Source organism: Orycteropus afer, unplaced genomic scaffold, assembly GCF_000298275.1.
Source record: "Orycteropus afer afer isolate SDZICR_OR568_19922 unplaced genomic scaffold, OryAfe1.0 scaffold00359, whole genome shotgun sequence".
NCBI classification, from domain to species: domain Eukaryota; kingdom Metazoa; phylum Chordata; class Mammalia; order Tubulidentata; family Orycteropodidae; genus Orycteropus; species Orycteropus afer.
Window position 1 is genome coordinate 2,080,520 of NW_006921946.1, and position 26,705 is coordinate 2,107,224.

The 26,705-nt window shown below is 38.9% G+C and overlaps 2 protein-coding genes across 2 annotated transcripts in view; both read right to left on the reverse strand.

The window, feature by feature from the left end:
• The window catches only part of CPED1 (cadherin like and PC-esterase domain containing 1), a 386,749-nt gene extending 383,953 nt beyond the window's left edge, over window positions 1-2,796 (reverse strand). Inside the window, exon 1 of the mRNA XM_007952817.1 lies at window positions 2,548-2,796. Coding sequence (XP_007951008.1) covers window positions 2,548-2,796 — 249 coding nt within the window. The remainder of the gene's footprint in view (window positions 1-2,547) is intronic.
• An 8,905-nt stretch (window positions 2,797-11,701) lies between these two features.
• ING3 (inhibitor of growth family member 3) overlaps window positions 11,702-26,705 on the reverse strand; it is a 52,157-nt gene continuing 37,153 nt past the window's right edge. Inside the window, exons 5-12 of the mRNA XM_007952810.2 lie at window positions 21,234-21,330; window positions 19,018-19,089; window positions 18,082-18,201; window positions 17,639-17,796; window positions 16,603-16,796; window positions 16,152-16,344; window positions 13,398-13,436; window positions 11,702-11,818 (exon numbers count right to left, since the gene is read on the reverse strand). Of these exons, the coding sequence (XP_007951001.1) occupies window positions 11,702-11,818; window positions 13,398-13,436; window positions 16,152-16,344; window positions 16,603-16,796; window positions 17,639-17,796; window positions 18,082-18,201; window positions 19,018-19,089; window positions 21,234-21,330 (990 nt within the window). The remainder of the gene's footprint in view (window positions 11,819-13,397; window positions 13,437-16,151; window positions 16,345-16,602; window positions 16,797-17,638; window positions 17,797-18,081; window positions 18,202-19,017; window positions 19,090-21,233; window positions 21,331-26,705) is intronic.

A 26,705-nucleotide genomic window follows, 5' to 3' on the forward strand; every position in this document is an offset into this window, starting at 1 on the left:
TCTGAATTGAATATTTTAAACAAGCAGCCAATAACTTTCATATGGTTTGTAAGTAGCAGGAGAGTCGAAGCTGAAATGGAATTTTCTGGGACAGTCTACAATAACAGTTAACATATGCTTAAAGTTACAAGCAAAGCAGGAGTCTTATAAAGTCAAACAGGGGAGAAGAAAGGTTGTGAGTTAATAAATAAAACCTTTTTGCCCAAACTTCTTAGCAAAATACCATTGCAATTATTTTGAAAGGAATTACATTTGTCAATATTAGAAGAAAATAAGAAGTGACTTTAACAGCCACAATTTATATCCATCATAAATTTGATGGATTCCAAAGACAGAAGAATAATGCAAACACAAGATAATGCTAACAAAGAATGCACATTCTTCAATTACTTTATAGCATCTAAAAATTGATTTACATTTGCAGTTGAAGTTTCATCTAGAACTGCTTCTAGTTAAAATACTGTTCTATGTCATAACATACTTTGTATTCAAGATGTTCGTTAACATTATTGATAACAAAAAAGTCACTCACTTAAAACTTTGCAAATTTTCTTTGTTCTTACCTAATATTGTTTTGCATTTCAGTAAGTTCTTATAGTTGTAACTTCATACATTATTACTAGAATTTTGAATTTCCTCTTATTTAGAGCAACAGTCCAATGGTGGGAACCAGGAGATTTGATTTCTATTCCCCTGGATGAACCATTAGGAGCCTCGTGGCTCAGAGGTTAAAGTGCCTGACTGCTAACTGAAGAGCTGGTATTGGAAGCCCATGAACCATTCCATGGGAGAAAGATGTGGCAGTTGGCTTCTGTAAAGATTTACAGTCTTGGAAATCCTATGGGCAGTTCTATTCTGTCCTATTGGGTCACTGTGAGGTGGAATTGACTCAACAGCAACAGGTTTGGCTGTGGGTTTTGGATGAACAATGTCATAATACTCGTCCATGTGGCAGCCTTAACATCTTTTGAGTATTAGTCAACTGTGGTTGCTGTAAAATGATTACAAAAAGACCCACCTTACCTATCTTACAGCGTTATGAGTCTGAAATGGAATAAATTATAAAATATTTAAAATACAGTGGTGATGGGTGTGCTAGCAGTAATGGTAGCAGAATGTCGTTGTTGTCAGGTGCCATCAAGTTGGTTCTGACTCCTATTGACCCTGTGTACAACACAATGAAACACTGCCCAGTCCTGTGCCAGCCTCAAAGTCAGTGCTATGGTTGAGCTCATTACTGTAGCCACTGTGTCAATTCATCAAATTGAGGGTGTCCTCTTTTTCACTGACTCTCTACTTTACCATGCATGATGTCCTTCTCCAGGGCTGGTCCTACTGATAACATGTCCAAAGTCCTTAAGATGAAGTCTTGTCATCCTTGCTCCTCAGGAGCACTCTGGCTATGCTTCTTCCAAGACAGATGTTTGTTCTTCTGGCAGTCCATGTTGTTGTTGTTGTTGTTATGTGCCGTCGAGTCAGCCCTGACTCATAGCGACCCCTCCTTGGCAGTATCACTACGGAAGTAGGATTGCCCAACCTTCCTTCCGAGGAGTGGCTGGTGGGTTTGAACCACCAGCCTTCTGGTGAGCAGGCAAGTGTCTTAGCCACTATGCTACCAGAGCTCCCCATAGTATATTCAATATTCTTCACCAACACTATTATTCAGCAGTCGTGGTGGTATTTAAGAGGAAATTCTGCTCCAAATCATCAGCGATATCATCAGATTCACCAAACTTAACTGTAGATGTAAGATACTACTTATGTTCCTTGATGTAGCATAGAATTCAGTGGCTTTGCCACGATGATTGTATTGTTTTTCTTTTAGGCCGGACTGTTTCAAAGATTAGTATTTCACTGACAGGCGTGGACATAGTGGCTTATTAAAACAGAAATTCTATATAATGTTGTTTACCAACCCTTGATTAGCAAGATTAGTAAACCAGAATAGTATAAGTATAGACTAATCTGTATTTCTCTAATTCTATGAACCATAAAATGCAGTGTGTCAATTGTTTTGAAGAAACCTATTACATGATTCTTTTAAATGCTTCAGAAATAAATACAATGCTTTAGAAGTGTGTTCACCAATTAGAAGTCAATCTAACAATTATTAAATGGAAGGTTGGTGTATCTTTGAGTCTAGTGTAATCTGGGCACAGATTCTGGCTGCTTTGAGGAAGAAGACGCTCAATGTTTATGAGGTTTTACCAATACTTGATTTATGTTCCTCACCTGCAAATCCTCAGCTCTCTTAGGTTTCTAATACTTTAGAAAGAATTCACAACACTCCCACCACCTCCAAATACATTTAGCTAAAATGAAGTGAAATTCTACGAGGGATACAGTCATGGTCAGGGCTTTCTGGAAGTAAATGTAAGATGCTAACCTACCACTTGTTTCCCTGTCATGAGTTCACTGTCCCAGGCTGTTCTACCCTGATCCCTTTCAGACCTCTTGGAGGTTAATTTTAGTTTTACAGAAAGGACCCAGCGAGAGGGACTGCTGTCTTTGCAGAACCTGTGTTGGTAAAGCTTAGGAGACTCTTACCTTCCTGGTCTCCTGGGCATCACCAGACAGAGGGAAGCACTGTGTGTCCAGGGCGAATCCTTTCTTGCATCCACTCGCCGGGGTTGGGGTGGGTGTGTTTGGGGCAGCCCCGGTGACAGCACCTGTCAGCTTCCTTGTCCCCCTGAGCGTCAGGGTCTGATAGAACAGACAGCCGGCCACCACCAAGCCCACCAAGAAGGGCCGAGGGCAAAGTCGCCGACGACACAGGATCCCTGGGCGACAGACCATGACCAGTTCCGCTTCACTTGGCCCCTGTCCACTTTCCGGGAAAAGTCATAGCAGCTCTTTTCTGTCAGCATGAAAAATAAAAATCTGTCGTCTTCCTCTACACTTAAATCAAGCTTGCGCCATTCCCGCTGAAGAATTTTCCAAAGGTTCATGCCCAAGAATCATAAGTCCCAAAAGTCTGAGGTGGTTAACAAGAGCCTTTCCACGTAGGACAGTGAAGAGTGGCTGACCTGAGCGCGTGTAAAAAAAAGACATCAAATAAGAATAGTTGCAACGCAAACCTGAGTGTAGAGCAGGCTGCCAAACCGTGGCTTCCGGTTGTGCCTTATTTCCACAACACCTCAAAGTCCCAGTGAAGGAGTCCGGCTGCTGCCTCAGCTCAGAGGGAAAGAGAAAACAGCACCAAACAAAGTCAGTCTGGAGGCTGGAAACCGCGGTGAAGAACGCAATAGGTTTAAAGCCCAAAGTGCCTGGAGGCCGGCCAGTTCCTCATTTTTCCTCGTTTTTAAAGCGGTCCTGCTCCCAGCCATGTAGGTTTCTTAACTGCTTCCCTTCATTCCGTTTTAAATTGCTGTTTTCCTGTAAACTTTCACGGATTTTAACATAAAAAAAAAAAAAAAAAAAAGAGGGAGGGGGAATCATCGGCTTCAATGGCATGGGTACTGTTAGGACTTTGCAGTTGTTTCATTCCAAGTTCAAAGTTCTATGTACTTACTCAGTTTTCATCCTTCTAGCCAGAAAAAAAGTTTCCATGATCCCCCTAACGGGTTGCTGATCAAAACCACTGGGAAGGAAACACGCAGTCGTATGAGTGCAATCAGTTCATCACACACACACACACACACACACACACTCACACAGGGGCACATGGACACACGCGCAGTTACCAAGGCACGCAGGCCCGGAGCAGGGGACCTGGCTCGGCACCCCGGCTGCCCAGGCCGGGCCGGCGGGGCGGAGCTAAGGCTCGGGGCTCCTGGACCCTCGGGACCAGCAGGAGCCGCAGTCAGCTTTGCATCTGGAACAGCGGGCTTCGGCCTGTCGGAGACAGTGGTCTCATTTCCCCTGAAATGCGGCTGCCTCTGCACAGCGGCTGACTTTTAAACACATGCTTGCCGTTTGATCCCTTGTCACTTGTCTTTCCTAATACAACTTTGGAAGAATGAATGGCCCTTGGTCGACGGATGACAAAGGTGGAAGGCTAGACTAAGTGGACTCCGGGAGGGAATTGAACAGTTCGTTCCTGCAGGGAATTATCTTTAAGAGGGCCACGAGCACTGTCATGCCCGGAGAGTGCCAAACCCTCTTGGTAGCAACGGAATAGAGCACTCTTGAGTGCCTCTCTGCTTTGATGCCGACCTCATACCTTCATCATCACTACTTTAAGGAGCCCTGGTGGCGCAGTTAAGCGCTCAGCTGCTAATCAGAGGACACCTCCAGCCCACCCCGTGGCTTCTCTGGATAAAGACCTGGAGAGAGGCTCCCATAAAGACGGCAACGAGGGAACCTTATGGCGCAGTTCTGCTGTCACAGGGGTCCTTAGACGTTGGAATCTCTTAGCCTAACAATATCTACCTTGTAGGGTTGTTTTCAGGCTTACAGGTATATATGCAAAATTATTATTATTGTATTTCCCTGGACTAGTGAAAGGCTAATTGCCTACCGCTACACTCATAAAAAGGAGCCCTTCTGCATAGCTCTCGATTGCGAAGGGAAAGATTGGCAGTTCAAACCCACATAGAGGCTCTCCGGGGACAGATGCGGCAATCTGCTCCCTAAAGGTCACAGCCAGAAAACCCTATGGGGCAGTCTCCTACAGGGTCCCAGTGAGGCAGAATCAACCGGACAGCCAACAGTTATCCACTCCTAAAATGAACTGATTGTTGCAGGTGTTGGGTAATTTTTGCCCAGCGGAGAGGAGTATGCAAAATTATTATTATTGTATTTCCCTGGACTAGTGACTGGGTTTTCCAAAGGCTAATTGCCTACCACTACACTCTTAAAAAGTGCCCTTGTGGCTTTGCCCAGAATTCAACTCAATCCAATGCCATACAGACCACCACAAGGATACTGGGAGAGCAATTCTTCAAACTCCATCCATTTTATGAGTCAGTTCCAGGAACTCCCGGGAGAAAGGTTTTCTATCTACATAGAGCCTGTTTGCTCCCTCTCTCACTCCCTACTTGGTGAACAGCCCAGGACTGTTTAGGGCTTTATCAGACATTCTTCAAAGGCTATGAAACTAAATAGGTTTTCTAGTTGTCTAACCCAAACTTGTTCTTGTGGGAAAGAACTTCTTACGTGAGGCCACACCCCTAGAATGAGCCCATCCCTTAGGCCAGGGACTGTCAGTCACTTATATTTTGTGAGACGGTGCGCCCCCTAGGGGTAACCAGCTAGTATAGACTCAGAGACAAAGACATTTATAGTTCGTTGCTTTAAAAAAAAAAAAAAAAAAAAAAACCTATTTTAACATTTTATAAAAGGATTTGCAGTTTTATTGTCCAGACCACTGAAAAAGTTTGAGGAATCAAAGGATCGTTTTATGCATGATTCCATTGTTGAGTAGAGAGTACAAAAGGAGTACATCAGATGCTAAAATCAAATTACCTTGAGTTGGGAGAATTGGAAGACAACAGCATGGGTGATTTTAAGATGCTATAACTGGACTTCAAATAATAGGAACCAGTGTGATGGTGGAAAATTAGTGTTCCAGAAATGATGCTGGTGGGTTAAAGATTCATATTCCCCATCTTAACCACTGAGTCTGAAGAAATGGGAGAAGACAGCAGACAAAGTGACGTCTGCAGAAGAGAGAACAGACTTAGAGTGGGATGGTAGAAACAAGACATGGAAAAGTAGGCAGAGCAGGAATTATCCCCAAGGAGCCGGAATCCATCAACTACATCTGAGTCTAGACTGACTCCAATCTGCGTCTAAATCTGGCACTGCCTCTCTTGTCAGCTGTTCTTAAACAGTGATTTAATTTCTCTAAATCTCAGCTTTTACTCCTTTGTGAAATGGGGATGCAAATGCCCCTTTGACATGCTCTTGGAATGCCCAGATGATGACGTGTGGAAAGCACCGAGGCATTCTAGATGCATGTCTGCTTGCTGACTGCATGTCTGTGATGCGTTGGATCCTGGGGTTGAGCTCTGTCCTCACAGACCTGATGGTCTGGTGTGGTATCAGACATGTGAATAGATAATCATCAGATGACAGGCCACATGGAACACAAAAACACCAAGGTCAAACATACGTACTTATAGAGCTCTCGTCCCTTTGCTTTGTGAAGTGGAGTGGTAGAGACTAGTTTGGGAGAATGTCAAGGCCAAGGGTGGTATGGGAGTGGGCATTTAAGCGGTGACACATGAAAGGTATGTATGCCTGAGGAGTAGGTTAGACCTATTTGAATGTAAGGCTGAGTAGAAGCCAGAACAGTGAACAATAAAGACAGAGGAAGATAGTTCAGTGTGAAGAGGGACGGGGGTGAATACGCAGCGCAACTATCAACATGTGGACTCTGACAGGTTCAGAGAGCCTGCTTTTGTGTGTATAGTTTCATAAAAGAACCCCTTCCACTAAGAATTCTCAGTACTCGAGGGCTTGTAATTAGCAGCATTCTACTGGGACAACAGACGGATAGGCCTTTCAGAATCCGATCATTTCAAGGTTGGATGAAAACAGCAGCACAATCTTCCAAACCTCTCCTCCACAAAATCCACTTTTCCATACACTTATTTTTCGTTTTGATTGCAGATACCGGGTAGGGGGAGAGACTGTATTCAAATAATCATTGTTTGAAAAAGTTATTTTTCAAAAATACGTATTTTTGAAAGCTAAAAGAACAAAGAGATCTAGCATGTAAAATGCCAGTGCTGGGTCAATAGAGATCTGTAACACATAACATTTCAGTGTTGGGTCAGGAAATCTTGGGAAAGTAAGTCGCCTCTCTGAATTTCAGGAGCTCTGGTGGTGTAGTGCCTAAGGCATTTGACTGCTAACCAGAGGCTGGTGGTTCAAACCCACCACCCACTCCTCAGGATGACTGGGCGATCTACTTCTGTAGTGATATCGCCTCGGAAACCCAAGGAGTCGCCTCTATGAGTTGGATCTGACATCCAACTTGATGGCAGTGAGTTTGGTTTGTTTTTTTCTCTGAATCTCAGCTTTCTCACAAGATGGAGGCTTCAGTCATCACTAGATAACCCCTGAGGTCACCTGAGGCTCTAAAATGTTGTGTGTTCAGGAAACATTTTGACATGGATTTCCTCTCTGTGGTGACCTGGCAGAAGGGGAAGTCTTGAGGTTCTGGGCGTTCTCGGTTTGCTGCAGGGGACAGCCTTCCTCTTCTCAGAAAGCTCCTGCCCACGGACGCCGTAACAGCATCCAGCCGCAGCCACAGTGGCGGGGCCGTGAATGAAGTCCTGAAGGCGCTGCTTGCTTGCTCTGGACCTTCACCTTCCAGCACCTTTCTTAGAAAGGCTGACTGCCCTCTTCTCAGCCCTACCACCTCTCATCTAATGCTGCCTGTACAACTTTCCCCATAAGCTCTCAACACAGGATGACATTCTAAATCATGAATCACACACGGCATCTGTACTGTGCAAAAGCATCACCCCAGACAAATGGAAGAACTATGATGAACACTAGAAATGACTAAAACATAACAAGCACTGTCACACACAAAACCTGTGTTTTGATACTCTATCCACAAAGGGTATAAAACATCAGTGGCTTAATATAATAAAAAGATTTCTCACTCACATCACTTTCTGGTTAAGACATTTGGCATCCAGGGTCTTTCTACTTATGGTTTTCCATACCCTCGTTGTTGCTAGCTGCCATCAAGACCGCCCCCAGCTGCCCGGTCCCCATCATCAGTTGCGGATCGGACCCTTGTAACCCGCAGGGTTTTCATTAGCTGACTTCTGGAAGGAGACTGCCAGGTCTCTCTTCCCAGTCTGTCTAGAAGCTCTGCTGAAACCTGCTTGGCATCATAGCAACATGTAAGCCTCCACTAAAAGACAGGTGGTGTGCACGAGGTGCATTTGGATACCCTTTTGGGATCCTCTGCATTGAACCAGTGGAGGAATGAGAGAGGACACAAAAGATCATGTGGGAGGTGTTTTAGGGGGCCAGGTCACAAATGGCATACATCGCTTGGTTCACATTTTATTGGCCAGAGCTCAATCACATGGCCTCTCCTAACTGAAATTGAGCTGGGAAGAGATCTAACCACATGCTTAGAAGGAACAGGAGATGAGGTTTGATAAGCATATCCTACCCCAGCCACAACTAAGAGGGAGAGAGGGCAGATGCCATGGAGAACCAATATAGAGTTCATATTTTGGGAGGCGATAAAGGAAGCTTCAGGCAAGTGTCTGTTTCTCAACTGGTGCCTGGAGAGTTCCCTGGAGCACACTCCAATCAGGAATATTAGGATCCTAGGCTGATGGCAACTAACAACAGGCCCAGAAATAACAATCTGTCTCAGTAATTTAGATTTTCTAATCAGTATAAGGAAACAAAAAATTTTTGACTAGCAAAAATCTAGTCTCAAAAATCAGAAAAAAGATTTACCTAAAATTTAAAAAATTTAAGCAATTTCCAAGTTATAGACTAATTTTAAGCCAGCTCTACTTTATAATCTTAATAAGTGCTGTGCTACTTTATTAAACTGTTAATCATATCCAACCAACAATGTATAAATGCTACTACTCCTATCAGAAATTTCTTGCAGAGTTGGTTTGCATTATGTAACTAGGTACTATAGAGGATGTCAGCCATGGACATGAACCAATAAAATGCTCTTCATGAATAGATGCTTGTGCAGATATCCAGCTTTCCCCCTAACAGACACTACATGAACTTACCATGCTCTCCACCGCGAATATAGCCAGGTTTAAAGTATCCAGAATGCACATGGCTCTTGAACCATCTCTTCTGCTTTCAAAATCTTCCCTTCATCTGCCTTTAGGACTCACTTCAAATAACTCATTTGTTAAGTCCTGCTGATTACTGCAGTCAAAGGAATCCACTCCCAATGTTCTCATAGTGTTTGTAAATCAGTCTGCTACAGGATTTACCACAATAGAGCGATTAACATGTCAGTCCTCCCCACTTCTGCACCCAACACTCACACACACACACACACACCTTTATCTGTGTATTTTCAACATCTAGGTATTAAACATTTATACAATTATAAAAATAAATGTTTTTGAAGATATTCTTCTTCTCTCATAACACATCTGCTGAAAGATAACTCAAAAAAAAAAGGACAACTGAAAGTTGAGGAAAAACACTGCAATGTCTACACATTCAAAAAGTTTCTTACTTCCTTACAGTCCAAATTAATTAAGCATTTATGCTTATCTAAGATTAAAGTAATTAATTAGTGAGATCCAGATGATCATTTCTAAAATCTATGGACAAAGGGCACTAACATTACAAAAACCTGAGGTTATAAAAGTTACAAATATGTGGGATTTGCTTTAAAGAGAAAAGAGCAAAAGAACTAACTGTCCTAGGAAAGAAATAGTGTATGTTTATCAAACACTCGGCATCATGTAGGCATTTAAGTAAAGCCATTTATTGCTTTAAACGTGTCACCACGAACATTTTAATATACACTCTACAGCAGTTAAGGCCTCAATGTTCAACACCTGGAAATTGTAAATCCACATTTGTATATTTTGTGCCACCAATTGTTACATGAATTTCTGTACAGCAAAGATTTGGAAAGTGTATTTTCTAAACTGAAAATACTTGTTATACCTCCTGGGGTAAATGCTGCAAAAAGCATAATACTGGTTGGCCACATTTTTTTTTTTTTTTTTTTGGATGAGGTAGTTTTCTGTATTTGGCCCATCATTGATACCTAGCATTAGCTAGATTATCTAGGTGTTAGCAGGCCCCACACATTACTAAATAGTTGCACAAAACGGTGGTTTACTTCTTGATACACACTTCATAAAATATTCAACATCTGAGTGATTAGATAAGAAGTGCAATTTACACATGGAAAGGGACTGTGTAGCAGCTGAAATAAGGAAGTTCCTGAGTCATACCAGGAACTTTCTCTTGAAATAAGACTGTACATAAGGCTTTTTCCGTTGACCAATTCCTGTAAGTTTGAAAAGACGCAATATATTGTTAAAGGATGTAAATGATACAATTCAGCATCTCCAAGCCACATACTGCTAAGCTAACTCAATACTACATTCCATATTACTTCTTATAACTTTATAAAATCTCCATGAAAATACTCAGTACCAGGGTACCCACAAATGACCCTAGCTTAGTTTTATGGTCCGACACAGGTATGAAATCAGAACGCAGCAGTTCAGAAGTATGGAATTTCAAAGCTGGAAGAGACGGTGGAAACCTGGATCCATGCTCTGTGGACAGCACTGCTTAGATCCTGCTTGCTCCGCTTTCTGAGTTCTAAGAGGCTCATAAGCCGTCTTAATCAAAACAGAAACCTCACAGACCCAGTAAGCTTCAATACGTAAGACATAGGATGTAATAAATATTTAAACAGCTTTAAGGACTTTTCTATTGACCAGAACTTGGTATTATACTTAAATAAAACCTCCACATGCAAGATAAATAATTTAAATAGCACCTACAGATGAACACCTCTGAAGTACCATATCAGTATCTTGCAGCCTGATTTAATATGGCCCAGAATGATTCAAAATGTAAATGAACTCTCCCACCAAAACGTGGCAGAATCAAAAATAAAGCTGAATTTTAAGTGCCAATCCAGGGGGCTTTTTACTTAAATTGGCCACACTGCCTCAAGTCAAAACATTTGCAACAATTAATTTCATTTTATCTCCTCCTATAATTAGACTTCTTCCATGTTCCGTGGACTTTGAAGGAAAAACCAGAGAGATATTCTAGAAAAATACATTTGCCTTTCAAATTTATATTTAAAAAGTCTTTCCTTGCTTTCACATCACAAATTCCAAACATTATTACTAAAGAAATCACAGACTATTCAGCATTCTGCGTCCTGGGTCTCTCTTTCAGATTATGAAAACTGGCAGTTAATCGGAATTAAGAAATTTGCATTAAGCGTATAAAGTATAAATACAAGTAATTTTTTAAAAACTTTATTTAACACCTAATACAATTCCAATTTTAAGGATTACTTGCACAAAAAAATAAACACATTTGGTATAAAAATGTATTACTTTAACACCCCTTCCCCCATCAGCCCCCCTATGAACTGCATTCTATTTGGATGCAGAAACATAAAAAGACTAATGGCACAAATTAGTTTTACCTACAGGAGTTTCTCTTCATGTACCTAGGTACTCTAGAGGATGCCAGCCCATTTTATTACATGAACCATTTTCTTCAGCCTGCTGAATTGAGTTTCACAAAGAAACAAAGCTTGTTATAAAGATGTTTTAAAAACCATTCTCTTAAAGTCTTTTGAAAGAAGCACTGACTTTTTTTTTTTTTTTTGCAACCATTTATGTACAGTGTTACATAATAGCTCCGGAGTACAGTACATGCAGCAGAATATACCTGTTGAATATAAAACACTTTTCTTAAAATCTTCCTTGTTGGAATTCCTTGAAGTCTAAATTATAGAATGCCCGTTACCTTGAGAAAATGGTTGAGGAGTACAGATGTCTGCATATGTTGGCCACTGAAACAACTCATGGCTCACTGGAGTAATATCAGAGCACACCAGGAGTGCAGAAATAATTTACTTACATCATTAAAATACAATCCATAAAGCTGATGGTGCAAGATCTCAGAGGATTGTCTATATAAATCCTTTAAGCAACTGCCAGGAAATGCACTGTTTCTTCTTTCCCTTTTTCTCTTGAAGTCCTATATAAAACGTTGAGCTAAAGTTTTCCCTTCCTCAAGTGGAACAACCTTATTTGTGCCGACTGCCCCTCCTCTTCATGGCGGCTGTGCACTGTGGACAGTACCATTTTCCCTTCGGTGCTTCTGTCAGTCCAACACATCCATAATGGAACCATTCTATAGGGCACTGGAAAGCAAAATTCAAAAATAGAAAAACCTTTTTGTATGTCTAAAGATTAGAGAATACATTCACATATGCCCAGCAGACTAAAGAGCCCATCTAATAAGGGAGTCTGAGGACTGAATTTTTAGATCTGGGAGAGGACTGAAGAGGTCACTCAGTCCATCTGATTAGCTTCAATGGGGAAGAAATGGAGGCAAAGGCAAATGAAGTGTCTTTAATACTCTGAGGTTATACAATCTATCCCCATAATCCTAAATAATGAACTAAAATGCATTAATGTTCATTAACTTGAAGAGTAAACTGATGCCAACTTTCAAGAACAAAAAGAAGAAAGGCCTCTTAGGTAGATGATCAAAGGATTTTAAAGACTGCATTTCATGTTCAGCTTTATTTACTCCTTCATAGAGTGAAATAAGCTAGCTATAATTAAAGATATAAGGGGATGCCTGGATTTCCTTCTTGGGTGGACCTATTCCTAGAGGCACAGAGAAAAGTATTCGCTGCAACATACGAAGCAGTGCTCCACTTCCACAGTAAACCACCCTCAGAAGAGCACAAGGCAAATAAGAGGAAATCAGAGTGGATGACACTGGTATTCACTGGTATTCATTCATTTTCCCTAAATGCCCTGGAAGACGCTCACAGTTGTGTTCTTGAAATGACTGCCAACAGCTGTTGTGCAATAATCATGAAGGTGCACAAGGATTCTAGGGAGGGAAATGGGAACGTCCATCCTGCACCTAAAAGGACATGCTCTCGGTACCCTCTCAGCAGGTAAAGTGCACATTTTAATGGAAGCCAACTCTCTTCAATTTTCAGATTGTGTGACAAAATTAAAACTTTTAGTCTTAATCTTAGGCTTCCAATGTTACTGATCAATTACCTCTACAGAATTCAGGGTTCTGCTTTTAATGGAATAAAAGAAATAAAAGGGGGTTGGGTTGTATAAAAGTAATCAAAATTACAAGACAAAAAGATTCGTAGCCTTTACATATATATATATATAAACAAAACAAACTTCCTAAAAAAGAAATTAAGAATTCTTTCCTTTTAAACTTCCTTTTTATCAGGAGCAGCTCTTAATAGCTGACATCTGCAGAGCCAGTAAGAAGTACTACACCAACAGGTGGAAAATACTTTCACACTAGATCCTCCACACTCCCACCCTTCACCTGAACACCATGCTTCCTACGAGGGTACTGTTTTAAAGTTCCCGTTCTTCAGTCAATGAACTCTATGCTAGTAAACACAGTATTCTTTAGCAAAGGGGAAGGACAGTGCTACTAATTTTCATATGTTAACAGTTGAGGAATATAAACTTCACACAAAACAATAAAATTAACTTTAAACATAACTGGAAGCAAATTAAGGGACATTACTCAATTTTGGAAAGGAATATTCTAGTATTTATTAATATAACCTGACTGAATTTTTAAGGCTATCTAACATATCCCCAAATTAATGTAACTGCAAACCTGTCTTCTTAGACCAAGAGACACAGAAAAACACTCAGGAAAGAACAATTCAAGTAATAACAACCCGTGACTTTTTTCATGCTGAATAGGAAACATTCAATACTTACATCCTGATTATCACATCCCACCATTTCACCATAGGATACCTATTTAAAAGAAAATTAAGTATTTTCACTAACAAGTATCTAAATCCAAGGTAACTTAGATATTCAAGGGTGTTCACGATACTGTTAGAAAACAGAGGGGTATGTAAGGCCCACCAGCTGCTCTGTGGGAGAAAGATGTGGCAACCTGCTTCTGTAAAGATCACAGCCCCCAAAGCTCTATGGGGCAATTCTGCTCTGTCCCATAGGGTTTCTATGAGTCAGAATAACTCAACAGCAAAGGGTATGCTTACAGTGAATATATAATCACAATGAGAATTGAGAGATACAGTTTAATAAAACACTTTTTGGGAGGGGTGGTCAGGAGAAGAGACTCAGAAATGACCTGTTCTTTGAAAAGTCTAAAGGAACTTGCTCTATAAACCACCTGGACACAGGAGTCACCCTTGAGGATGGTGTTTTGTTTTTCAGCTTCTTTTTTTAAGCTTCTTTCTTAGGTTATTTACGTACTTAACTTTTTGTTTCTTAGGTCACATTAGATTATCTATATTTTCAGTAAACAGCAAATTTCACTGAAACATCTAAATTTATTATTTATTACATAGTCTCTTTCCTGTTTTCCTTCTGTTGTTCACTAGTATTTTACAGCACAACTTTCTAATTCATGAGTTCACTGAAGCTCTTAATCCCAAAAACCCAATTTGCTGCTGTCATTCTGACCTGTAATGACCCTCTAGGACAGAGCACACTGCCCCACAAGAGTTTTCAAGGCTGCAATTTTTATGGAAGCACATGGCCCCATTTTCTTCCTGCAGAGTAACTAGTGCGCTCCAACAACTCATCTTTTGGTTAGTGGTCAAACTGCTCCACCAGGACTCCTAAGCGCTTAACAGGTTGTAATTTTTTTAGGCAGGGTTTAACTAACTAGATGGCACACTTTCTGATTCTCTGCATGAGGGAGAAAGTCTCTTCAGAGTATTGCATTTTGGGAACATTCCAACTTTTCCTTTAAAGCTCTATGGACATAGAGTTGTCATGTAGTTTTTTAGTGTTACAGAGGCCAAGCTGATTTTGTTATTTTGTAAGGAACCTGCTTTGATTTCCAGAATGTTTACAAGCTATTTTTCTTAATCATTTATACTAAAGTAAAACAATAGTAAACTGTTAATTTTCTTTTTAATTAGATTGGCGTCTCATAGGAACTCTGGTGGCATAGTACCTAAGGCACTGCTGACCAGAAGGCTGATCGTTCAAACCCACCAGCCACTCTTCAGAAGGAAGATTGGGCAATCTACTTCTGTAGTGATACCACTTCAGAAAACCAAGGAGGAGTCAGTATGGGTTGAATCGACTCAATGGCAGTGGGTTTGGTTTTGGTTTTGGCAACTCATGCCATGAAACATAATAAATTACACTTTAAGATCTAAAAATGAAGAAATCAAGATTATCGAGAACTATATAAAAACTGCGGTTCAAACCCACCAGCAACTCCTCAGAAGGAAGATGGGGCAATCTACTTCTGTAGTGATACTGCCTCGGAAACCCAAGGAGGGGTCGCTATGAGTCGGGTCCGACTTGAGGGCACATACCAACAACAACAACAACATGTAAAAACTAGATGAAAATACAGGACAAATTTATCAAGGGAGAAGACTATGAGGGGATGAAGCCTTTCTAAGCATGCAATCCATGGCAGACTTCATTTTAAAAAAAGTCAGTCATAGCTACAAAACATTGAAACTTTAGGATAGAAGAAAGAGTTTTACAATATGTATGACAAAAACAATAGAAAAATATTAGGAATCAATATTCAAAAGAAGAAATAAAAATACCTAGAAAGGTCCAATCTTACTACTCATGCAAATTAAAATTATTACATATTACAAAAGTATCAAACTGGTATATGGTTTCTAAGAGAATAATATCCAGTGTTAAACAGGAGTAAGCAAAATGAGCACACTCATACGTTTTTGGTAATAAAGTTCTAGAATGTATGTTTACAGTCCGTAGCAGACATCTGTAACAATTTTACTTCTACAGGATTATCTTAGATTACATGTGTAAAACAGATTGTTTTAAAAATGTCTATGAGCTCTGGTAGCATAGTGCCTAAGGCACCTGACTGCTAACCAGAAGGCTGGCGGTTCAAACCCACCAGCCATTCCTCAGAAGGAAGGTTGGGCAATCTACTTCTGTAGTGATACCACCTCGGAAATGCAAGGAGGGGTTGCTATGAATCGGATCTGACTCGACGGCACATAACAACAACAACATCATAATATTATTTATAATTTAAAAAAACTTAAAACCACTAAAATAATCTACAGCTGTCTATTGGTTAAATAAGTCAAGTATACCTATGTAACAGGTAACTATAAGAAAAAAATGACTAAAAGAAAAATCATGTTGAAGTAACATGATACAGGGAAAAAAGGTTACAAAAAATGTACATACTGTGATTCTGTCAAACTCATACACACATACTCATGTGTGTATTCCTGTGTACATACGCATGTGACAAACATTTGTAATACATCAAAATGTTTAATTACAGCTTATATGTGACACTGATCTTAGACTTTTCCATCATACTATCTGTATTTACAGCAAACATGCCATTTTTATAAGAGGAAGATGATGTATAAAAAAAGCCAGTATGTTTTCAATGGAGCAAAAACTGTACTTAAAAAACCAAACAGTTCTCTTCTTCCTAGCTTATTCCGATTATGCTTTTGAAGACAAGTACCAGACTTTTACCTGATTGCAAATGCAATAGCGTGGCTCATTTGGGTCGTAGGTCCAGTCAACCTGACTGTTTGAGTCAGATTCTGGTACTACTGTCGTCTGCTGAGAGATTTCTTGTACTGCGGCTGATGATGAAGAACACGAGGATAATGAAGACGAGGAGGAGGAAGATGATGACTGCTGGCTTGAAGACTTGTTGTTATTTCTGAAAAAACAAGATCAGTTTCACTTGCTCATCACCCAGAAATTACTTGACAGTAACTCTTCAATAAATGTTACAAAATGGAATGACAACCAAAGCATTAAGATTTAACATTAAATAATAATTATAAATATATAAATTAATGTTTATCCTGTCTTGATTCCTTATTGCCTGTTGTTTAAAATAAGGGAGCCCAGCTGAGATGCTAAGTAGACTGAGCGCTTAGTAAAGGTCCTGGGCTACTGTAACAATGTAACGTACTTGCTCTTCCGACCACCGCGTGAGTCCGCTGCTGACGAGCTGGCATTCTGTGTTAACGTAGTCATAAGCGCTGAAGATGATGAATAACCAGTTGTTTCCCTGGGCATCGAAAACTCTTTTCCCAGCTGAAAGTCATTATTCTTAAATGCTTCATAACTGGCTTTTAAACTTGACGTTCTTCGTCCTTCTTTCATCTAAATAGACATTCATTCGTTGATAGTATTAACACACACAAATACATAGATTTTCTTTTCCAAATCTTCTAAGTTACAGTATTATTTTGTTCTATCCTGTGTTAATTGATCTAAAGTGTTTAATCTCAGCTATTCCATTACTAGGGAGCTCTGGTGGCACAGGGGTTAAAGCATTTGGCTTCTAACCAAAAGGTCAGTGGTTCAAACTCTCCAGCTGCTCCATGGGAGAAAAAGGAGGCAGTCTGCTTCCATATTTACAGCTCTGGAAACCCTATGGGGCAGCTCTACTCTGTCCTATAGGGTCGCTATGAGTCGGAATCAACTCAATGACACTGGGTCAGTGGGAAGGCACTGCTATTCATCATTGTAATTTAAGCTATTTTATATAAAGATTTAAAATCAACTTTTACAGGTATGAAGTAATTACCAATTAGGTAACTTCTTAATTTGGAAGACAAATATATAAAAGTGAACAAACTCAAGTCCACCTAAGTTCTGAGGCTCAGAGAAAGCCCTGGAACTGGTGAAAGGACCAAAGTGCTGTTCATCCGAGCACGTGCTATGGACGGCAGCCAAGAACACGGCAATATGAGCAATTTTTGTGGGAAGATACTTGCACGAGATTGTGTCAATTTATTTTTTTTTACTTCTCATAATCAACTCGGTACTTCCTATATATTCGTTTTGTTTAATAAATTGCCATATCATAAGACTATAGTTTTAAAACACAAAACTGTACAATGGAAGAAACAGCTATTCATTCACAGTGAGTTGTCTCCATTTGGGATTGCCAATGTGTCAGACAGAATGTACCATTCTGTCTCCCAGCTTTTGCTTTGTACCTGAGCTGTAGCTTGAACTGCTTGAGCTGCTGCCATGGTAATTGCCCCGGCACCAGTTCCTGAGGTGAATGAGCCAATGTTATAGGACGCCAGGGGCTGGGAGGAATTCACATTGTAAGTGTTATTGGAAGAGGCTGTGGAATTATTATTTCGACATCCTATGTAAAAGAAAAAATGAAAATGGTTGGAGAGAAAATAAATTAGTGAGTTTAAAATACAGTACTTCCCAGCACAGATATAATTATTAAATTTAAAAAACTGTATGTCATTGTAGATTTAAATGACTAAATATGTATCACATTTTTCTTTTTTCTTCTTTCTCCATATATTGACTTTAACCAGATAAAGAAACCGTATGATTCATTAATCCTGACTGCTTTCATTCTCCTTTACTCTAAGGGAAACAAAAAAGCAAACAATTATATTCAAGAAAAGAAAATTACCAAGTGTGTTTTCCTTAGAGGCATCTGATGTTAGAGTAGACAGAAGAGCTTCAGATTTAAATTTCTTTTCAGGGATATGATCTGTTGTCGTATGGTGAGAAGTTGGATTGTATTTCCTTTCTGAATATAAAGAAAGAATGCCTGAGTTTTCAAACTTTGGAGAATTATGGACAAAGCACAGGACCTCTATCCAGCTATGAAGCCACCCCACTGTGTTCTGGGTTCCTCATGGATGGAAACAGAACAGAAAGTTCTCTTAGAAGCCAGGTTAAACAGTAGAACTGTCAGATGATTTATTATGTAGACCTCTCAGACATTTAAAGTACTTCAGTTGCAAAGTACTGAATATAATCCATGGCGTACCATGATTTCACATATAACAAGAACGGAATTTTGCTTTCAAACTATTACCTATATGGTTTTCAATCAATTGTGCAATTGTGTATCGAATTAAGGATTTGTCAAAAAATGCACCCCAGCCATATATCTGACTATTCGTTTATTTACTAACTCACTCATCATTTGAGACTTTTATTGTATGCCAAACGGTATGCTAAGCACTAGGGAACAGGATAAAAAAAGAGAAAGGGCCCAGCATGCTTACACTTCAGGTATACTTCCTCTATGAATTCCAGGGAAGAGAGACTATATCCAATCAAATCTATGCTTCCCATAAGAAAAAGGTAACTCTATTACTAATTGCAGTGAAAAACATATCCCACAATAAAAAGGAAGGAAAGGATACTTATTTTGCCCTAGACTGTGTTGTTGTTGTTGTTGTTATGTGCCGTCGAGTCGGCCCCGACTCATAGCGACCCCTCCTTGGGTTTCCGAGGCAGTATCACTACGGAAGTAGGATTGCCCAAAAGAATATACAAGTAGCATTATATAGTTTCTGACTTGTATTTACCATTTTAGCTGCTAAATCAAACTTACTTTCCACTGGAGTATGTGAATGAGCATGGTGATTATTCACTGGCTGTGAAGGAGTATCTAATTCCAAAGATCCTTTCAAAAAAGAAAAGAGAGAGAAGGACAGAAATACACTGCCATTAAATGTCACTGCAGAACTTTACATGTCAATCAAGCACAGCCTCCAACTCCCCAGCAGAGCACTGGTAGCGCGGATATACACACCTGTAGCATCGTCTTTTTTCTTTAGCATCATCTTAACCAGACAGATGGGAACTTTGGTGGCATAGTGCCTAAGGCATGTGACTGCTAACCAGAAGGCTAGCAGCTCAAACCCACCAGCCACTCCTCGGAAGGAAGGTTGGGCAATCTACTTACGTAGTAATACCGCCTCAGAAACCCAAGGAGAGGTTGCTGAGTCGGATTTGACTTGACAGCAGTGAGTTTGCTTGAACCAGACAGACATGTTAGAGAGTCACCACTGCCAATTCCACCCAAGCTATCCTGCCTCTAAACAATGAATTGTCCATTTGCACTGGAAAAACAAAGGTATGCTGATATCTAATTAGGCAACCCACCACAGTGGGTACCATGTAAATGGATGAATGATGAATAGGCATTATAACCCCACTACTAATAAGTGCTAAAAAACAACCTACTTTTACTGAGTTGAAGGCCTCTGAATGGGAGATACTAAAGTTCTAAGCAATACAGACATTACTGTAAGAAAGAAAGTTCTGTCATCATTAATCTGATATATGAGAGTAAAGATTTCCTAAAAGAAGTTAGAGATTTTCTTTGTGAAAAGTGAGGAACAGAATCTCTACCACCAAGCTTTAAAATAATTTCACAGAAATTTTCTGGGTTTATCTTTGATCCCTTGAGATGAAATTATGGCAGAAAAGAGGGTGAAGCAGCTTTTATAACTTGATCCAATTTGGTTTCATATGTCTGTGTCCTTAGTGAGGATGCTTTATTAACCTTCCTGCAGGACTGAATAGGCATGAGTTACAGTTATTCACAGCTATCATCAGCATTTCCCCAAAAAATCAAAACACTTAAGAGTATTTTATTTAGTTTCAAAATACTTATTATCTTCAGTTCTAGAGTTTCCTCAGAAAAAAAAGCACCAGAAATAGACTGTCACCTAAAGTGATAAATCTACTTTTGAATACAAAAATCCAACTATGGACACTGCAGTAGATTCATGACTGGTATTTTCTCTGGTGACAGCTAGTGAGATACAGTGGAGGACACAGTGAGGTATATGACCTCACACTGAAAAGAAACTTCCATCTATGTGTGAAATATGTATATGTTCTTGCTGTTGAAATGTACCAAGAAATGATGTTTGAACCCTTTAATTAAATTCTAGTAGAAATGAGCTATAATTTGTTTCAACTAACATTTAGTGAGTACCTACTCTGTGCCTAGCACCACTCTATCCCCTTTTATGTATATTACAATATTTAGATTGGAAGAGATGTTAAATTAGTTAAACAAATAGAGCTCATGCCTCCATTTCTGGGATGTGTCCTAAGTTAAAGCCAAGAAGTGATAAGCGTAAGTTAGAGCAGGAGGTAAGTCTAGCCTTGCAAAGAAAAATTAAAATGGCTTTCTATTGAAATGGGAAAGTTTAAAGAAAGGTTTCTTTCAGTAAAAAAGGAACAGCTATGGAATAACTATAATGTTTCTCTCTCTCTATATATATATACAATATGAATACTGGTATACACACAGGGACAGAGACACCGTGTGTCAGTTGAGGAAAGGCCCTACAGCAGTTCTTAAGAAGAAAAAAATAATGGCTTTCTAAGGAAAAAAAGAAGGTCTTCCTTAAAGTATAAATGCATGTGCATGAATGGAGAGCTAAATCAATGCATTTAATGACAGATGGGTTAATTTTTTTTTCTAGATGTTTAACCTGTTTCTTGATGGCTATATTTCTTTAAATCGTTGTTCTCGCTACTCAACTTACTAGCATATGTGAATATTTTTAACCAGAAATGATGCAATATTATTTTCTTAAGGACTGAGGGGATGATATCCTTTATTCTCTCTCCATATCTATGTTCCAAACGGTTCCAACTGCGAGGGTGCAAGCCATTTTCCCCAGAAGCCACCATCCACCAAAGGGTAGGCTCTGAAAACCCTCTGTAGGACACACATCGTCCCAGTGGTCAGATGTTGCACATGTATGGACTGTTCAATATTGATGTAAAACTGTAAATTTTACTTACGCCTCTCTAATATCTCTGTAATTCCAGCATTATCAGCTTCCAGCTCCATTTTAAACTTAGCCAGTTCCTGATCCAGCTTTCTCAAGTGTCGATCTACCTGTTTCAAAGAAGACCAAAGATAACCACCAAAATTTGGGACACTGTTAAAGTGTCAGTTTAATAAGGGCACCTAAATCCTTGTTTCTTTTAGTAATCTGCTTGAGCAACTCAATTAACCTATGCCTTGGTGTTTTAATCTATAAAATGAAGGAACTAGACTGCATAATTTCTCAATCCCTTTCAATAAAATCTAAATTTTAAGAAACCAGAATCTTCAATTTGTTAGATATGTTCTATTATCCCTTTTTTGGAAGAAGTGGGAATATGAAAATTAAAGCAAAACTGGTATTAGGGATTTGAGGATGTGAGGAGGGGCAGGAAAGTTTGTAACTTCTCCTATAATGCCTTGTGCTTACTTTTGGGCTAATCTGCCCCTTCTTAATCAGGCCATCCGTAACGGCCATTTCGAAGGACAAACAAAAGATCCTCACTCTACAAAGAGGCTACTATATTCCATATATACATTTTTCCAAGGTAGGAAAGTAGATCATACTTGCAATTATTTATGTAAAAGATAATGGGGTTTTTAGCCAGAAAATTTCATTCCCCAAAGAACCTGGTCTAAATTGTTTATTGTAATGTTACTGTCCTTGTTGAGGTGGCAAAATTTTATTTTCTCATTCATCTAAAGATCTGTTGATTTCAGAAAATTATTTTACTCCTCCAACTAGCAACAATGTCTTAATATTCTTTTAGTGTAATAGTAAATATAGTTTTCAAGTTTATAACTTTTAACCAAAACAACAGAACACTAATTCTTTGAAAAATACTCATGTTATATTATTATAAACAACATCCTTTTTCAATGTCTCATTTCCCATTGTATCACTGTTATAGTAAGGAGTAACTTCCTTATAAATATCAGAATGTGCTATGTCAGAGCATGAGGGCAAAATTTTAATTTATAGACTTTTAATTAAATAATGTGCCTCCGCCATGAAGGAGAAAGGGAGAGAAGCAGCAAGAAAACTCATACGTGTTAGATGCCTACAAAGAGGCCAGTGAGCGTGCTTGGTACTTCAGATGTCCTATCTCTTCTAGCCTTCACTCTGATCTTATGAGGTGAGTTATTACTGTCTCCATTTAAAAATGAAGAAACTAAGCCTCAGAGGAGTAGGGAGCATGTCCAAAGTCATAAAGCATGATGCATTTAACTTTGACCTATTTGTAATAAATTATGCTTCACCATTTATACCTAGCATTTCTTTCTGAACATCTGCTTGTTAGAATCAACTTTTTTTTTCTTTTTTTAAACTCAGAGTAATATAATTCAAATTGAAAAAATACAATATAAAAACTGATATACTGAAAAAATAGGAGTACTGTCCTATTATTTGTATGTATTTTTTTATTATTAACAGTAACAATTGGGGTGTTGGTTTATGATTTATCAATAATGTAAAGCCTAGTGTTCCCATCATCTTCATCATTATTTTTCAGAGTCTTGGCAGAAACTGGAATTAGAATACTAAATATATAGTAGGGTCACATATTAAGGCATGGGGCTGCTAACCTAAAGGAAGGCAGTTCAAACCCACCAGCCATTCTGCAGGACAAAGATGAGGCAGTCTGCTTCCATAAAGATTTACAGCCCTGAAAACCCTATGAGGGATACTGAGTTGGCATTGACTCAATGGCAGTGGGTTTGGTGCTTCTATTTAAAGAATCTGCAGGTAATTGAGCATCCTTTACTAGAACCTCCCTTCCAATAGTCAAGTGTGAACACAGATCTTAGTTATTCAGATTTCTTTCATTGTCAAAATTTAATCTCAAGGGAAATCAGAAAAATAAAAAGACTCATATTTAAGTTCCAAGACCATTCCATGCAATAAAACACTCTTTCCACCTTTCCTACTTATAATTATTCCAATTAAAAATATTGAGTTCCTCCTACATGTTTGGCAATGGACTAAATGGAGGATACTCGAAAAATGGGGGAGAATCTCTGCCTTCATAGGAATTAGAATTTAGCTGACAAATTAAAATTTACACCTAAGAAAGGTTAAAAACACAGGCCCTACACACAACAAATGAACGATTCATTACGTGACAGAAGTAGCAGATAAAGTAAAAATTTAACATGAAGCTGTGGAGGACACAAAAGAGATATGAGTTAGTGAAGAATGGATTTGGGGGAAAGGGGGGAATAATCAAATGTATAAAGACAGAAAAACAAAGAAAATGGCTGTATTCAAATAGATGGAAAGACATGTAGTATTTAAAAAATGTATGGAGAAAGAAAAACAGAATATACTCAAAGAAAAGAAAGTACTGTGGCCTGTGGGAGGTACACAAAACATACACAGAGAGGGACTACTGGACTCTTAGTCGGCAGGATGGAGTTGGGCGAGAGGAAGACTTTTTTTCCACAATATACACATCCCCCTAACTCACTCCATCTCTGCATTTAAGTGCTTCATTTTGTTAACAATATTACTGATGGGCTTTGAAGCCATAAGATAAGTTTGAGAAATGTTTCCTGAAGAAAATGATGATGAAATTTCTGATCCTCGATAGCTCAGAAAAGGCAATGGAATCCAAGGAGTTATCACTTTAAAAACCAAGTTCATGATTAAAATAAACACTGACAGAACAACCTTAACCACACTGTGGCATACGACCTTCTAAGATAGTTTCTAATCATTCCCACCTTGTGGTATGTAAAAAATACTCTTAACTGATTATTATTATAAACAATTATAAGGCAAGGAAAGTTATTTTTCCAAGATTTACCATTGCTGTACAGATCAATTTAGAAGTCAGAATGTAAGCTGACCACAAGATTTAACTTAAGCTATAAAGCATCAGGATTCTTAAATAATATTTAAGTAGCCATCCCAAAAGCTAATTTGAACTTCAGTGAAATCTGTAACATGCATTCCATTTACCTACATGATTTTGAACAGGTAAAGCACCTATTTTAGCTCATCTCTACAACAGCCCTATAATTACCACGTAAAGCATGAACCTACCTTACCCTTCCCACTCACATACACCTAGCCCCATTAAGACTGATTTACAGTACTGAAGAGAACACTGAACCAATTGAGAGAGACTTCCTATTAGACATAGGTTCCTATCACAAGGACGATCACAGAGTCTAATTATTGATTTATTCTCTGCATAATATCCATAAACACTAGCCAAAGAAGTTTCCTCATCCATTACCCAAAATTCTGTTTTATATTTAAATCTATTATTCCTTTTCTGACCTTTTTAGAGACAAAGGAAAGTGTCAACATTACTTGTCAACATGTCCTCGATTATTTAAATCACATTAGGTTCCTTTGAGGAGCTCTGGTAGCCTAGTGGCTAATGTACTTGACTGCTAACCAGAAGGCTGGCGATTCAAACCCACCAGTCCTAGAAAGGAAGGTTGGGCAATCTACTTCCGTAGTGATACCACCTCAGAAACCCAAAGAGGGGTGGCTATGAGTTGGGTCCGACTCGATAGCACTTAACAACAGGCTCCTTTGCATAAAACAAACAACAACAACAAAATCCCTCAGCCTTTAATACTGTTGTAGTTATAACTCTTTATTCTTTCGATTATTACTCCTATTTTATTCTTTCTATTTGACTATCTCAGTTTTCCAGTGTTAAAATGTGTCACTGAAGGATCCAAACTCAAACTAAATAGGTTTTAAAGAAGTTCCATATACTGCCACTTCCAATACAATCTAATTCTAAAGCTTAGGTGTCTAGCTTGCCCTTAAGGAGTCCTGGTCACGCAGTGAAATTCTGCCAACAGAAAGGTGTGTGGTTCAAACCCACCAGCTGCTCCATGGGAGAAAGATGTGACAGTCTGCTTCTGTAAAAATTTACAGCCTTGGACCTCATAGGGTGCTCCTACTATGTATTATAGGGTCACTATGAGTTGGAATCAATTCGACGGCAATGGGTTTTAGCATGCCCTTTCAAAATCAGCATTCAGTCTGTCTATAAGGTTCTAAGTCGAAATCTATAGCAATTAGAGAACACGTCCATCTGTGAAAAAGACTTGGTAATAGTGAATAAATTGGGGAAGAAAAAGGAACTATGGTAGCAAATCATTTCTGATGATAGTCATGAAAATGATTTTTTACGTCTCTAAATTATATTGAAACTAGATGAAAATGTAATCTCACTTTAGACCGAAACAAATATAAGTGGTCTTGGCAGATAGTTTTATGTCTTATCATCTTTTTCAAAGACAATAAGGATAAGGGACAATAATCAAAAGTCAAACTCACATACTACATTTCCTTAAGTGGAGTATCAGGAGAACTCTCAAATTTATACGTAAAACGTAGGCCTGAAATATAATCATCGTAGCACACACAAAAAAAAGAAAGAAAAAGGCAATTCAAGGGTATTGACTACCACAAGAGACTGCTAAAATCATTCAAGCATTAACTAAGAGCTCAAATTTTATCAGGAGATACATAAATCAACTTTATTAGGTATTACAATCGAATACATCCTTATGACAATGGCATCTGGCTGAGGAAGACAAGTAAGTGTTTAATGACTATTTATGAGTACCAGGATTCTAGAAGGAAACTATTTTAATAGGATAGTTTTTTTTTTTCCTATTAGTCAAATTCCACTCCCCCTATTCCTCAGTTATCAACTATCCCATTATTCGACATATCATCTTTATGATGTGAAAGAGCACCTTCAAACTGAGCCACCTGGCATGACTAAGGGACTAACACAGGTCTAAATAAAACCCTTTTGCCCTAAATGCCTGCTTCTACTTTCAGAATATGTTCACTCCCTGCCTCTGAGAGAATTAAGTGCTTACTTAAGACTATGATAAAAATGTTTTGTTATCAGAAAGAATGCTTGTAACTGCTATATGACAAGGTTATAGTTTATGTTTTAACAAATGATAAAGATGTTCCAAGAAGGGAATGACAAGAATATTCCCTGAAAAGATGTTTGTGTACGCAGTTTACCTGCACAGAAAATCTGTGACAGAAAATAGATGAAGTAACATTGTGAAAAGTTTATTTGTGACTCACGAGTCATTCCTGCATAACTCTTACATAAGAACCCTCTCCCTTTCCAGGTTTCAGAGCACTTAGTATTCTACCAGGTATTAACCCAACTTTGGCTATTGTTAAGTTCAACAATAAAATTCTAATGTTTCCCTTTTTACAGAGTTCAAGATATTTTTTACAACCTTTGGAGGCATACTGCTTAAAGCACTTGACTGCTAACCAGAAGGCTGGTGGTTCAAACCCACCAGCCACTCCTCGGAAGGAAGATGGGACAATCTACTTCTGTAGTGATACTGCCTCGGAAACTCAAGGAGGAGTAGCTATGAGTCGGAGCTGACTCAACAGCAGTGAGTTTGGTTTCAGGTATTTTTTATTTTTCAACAATGAC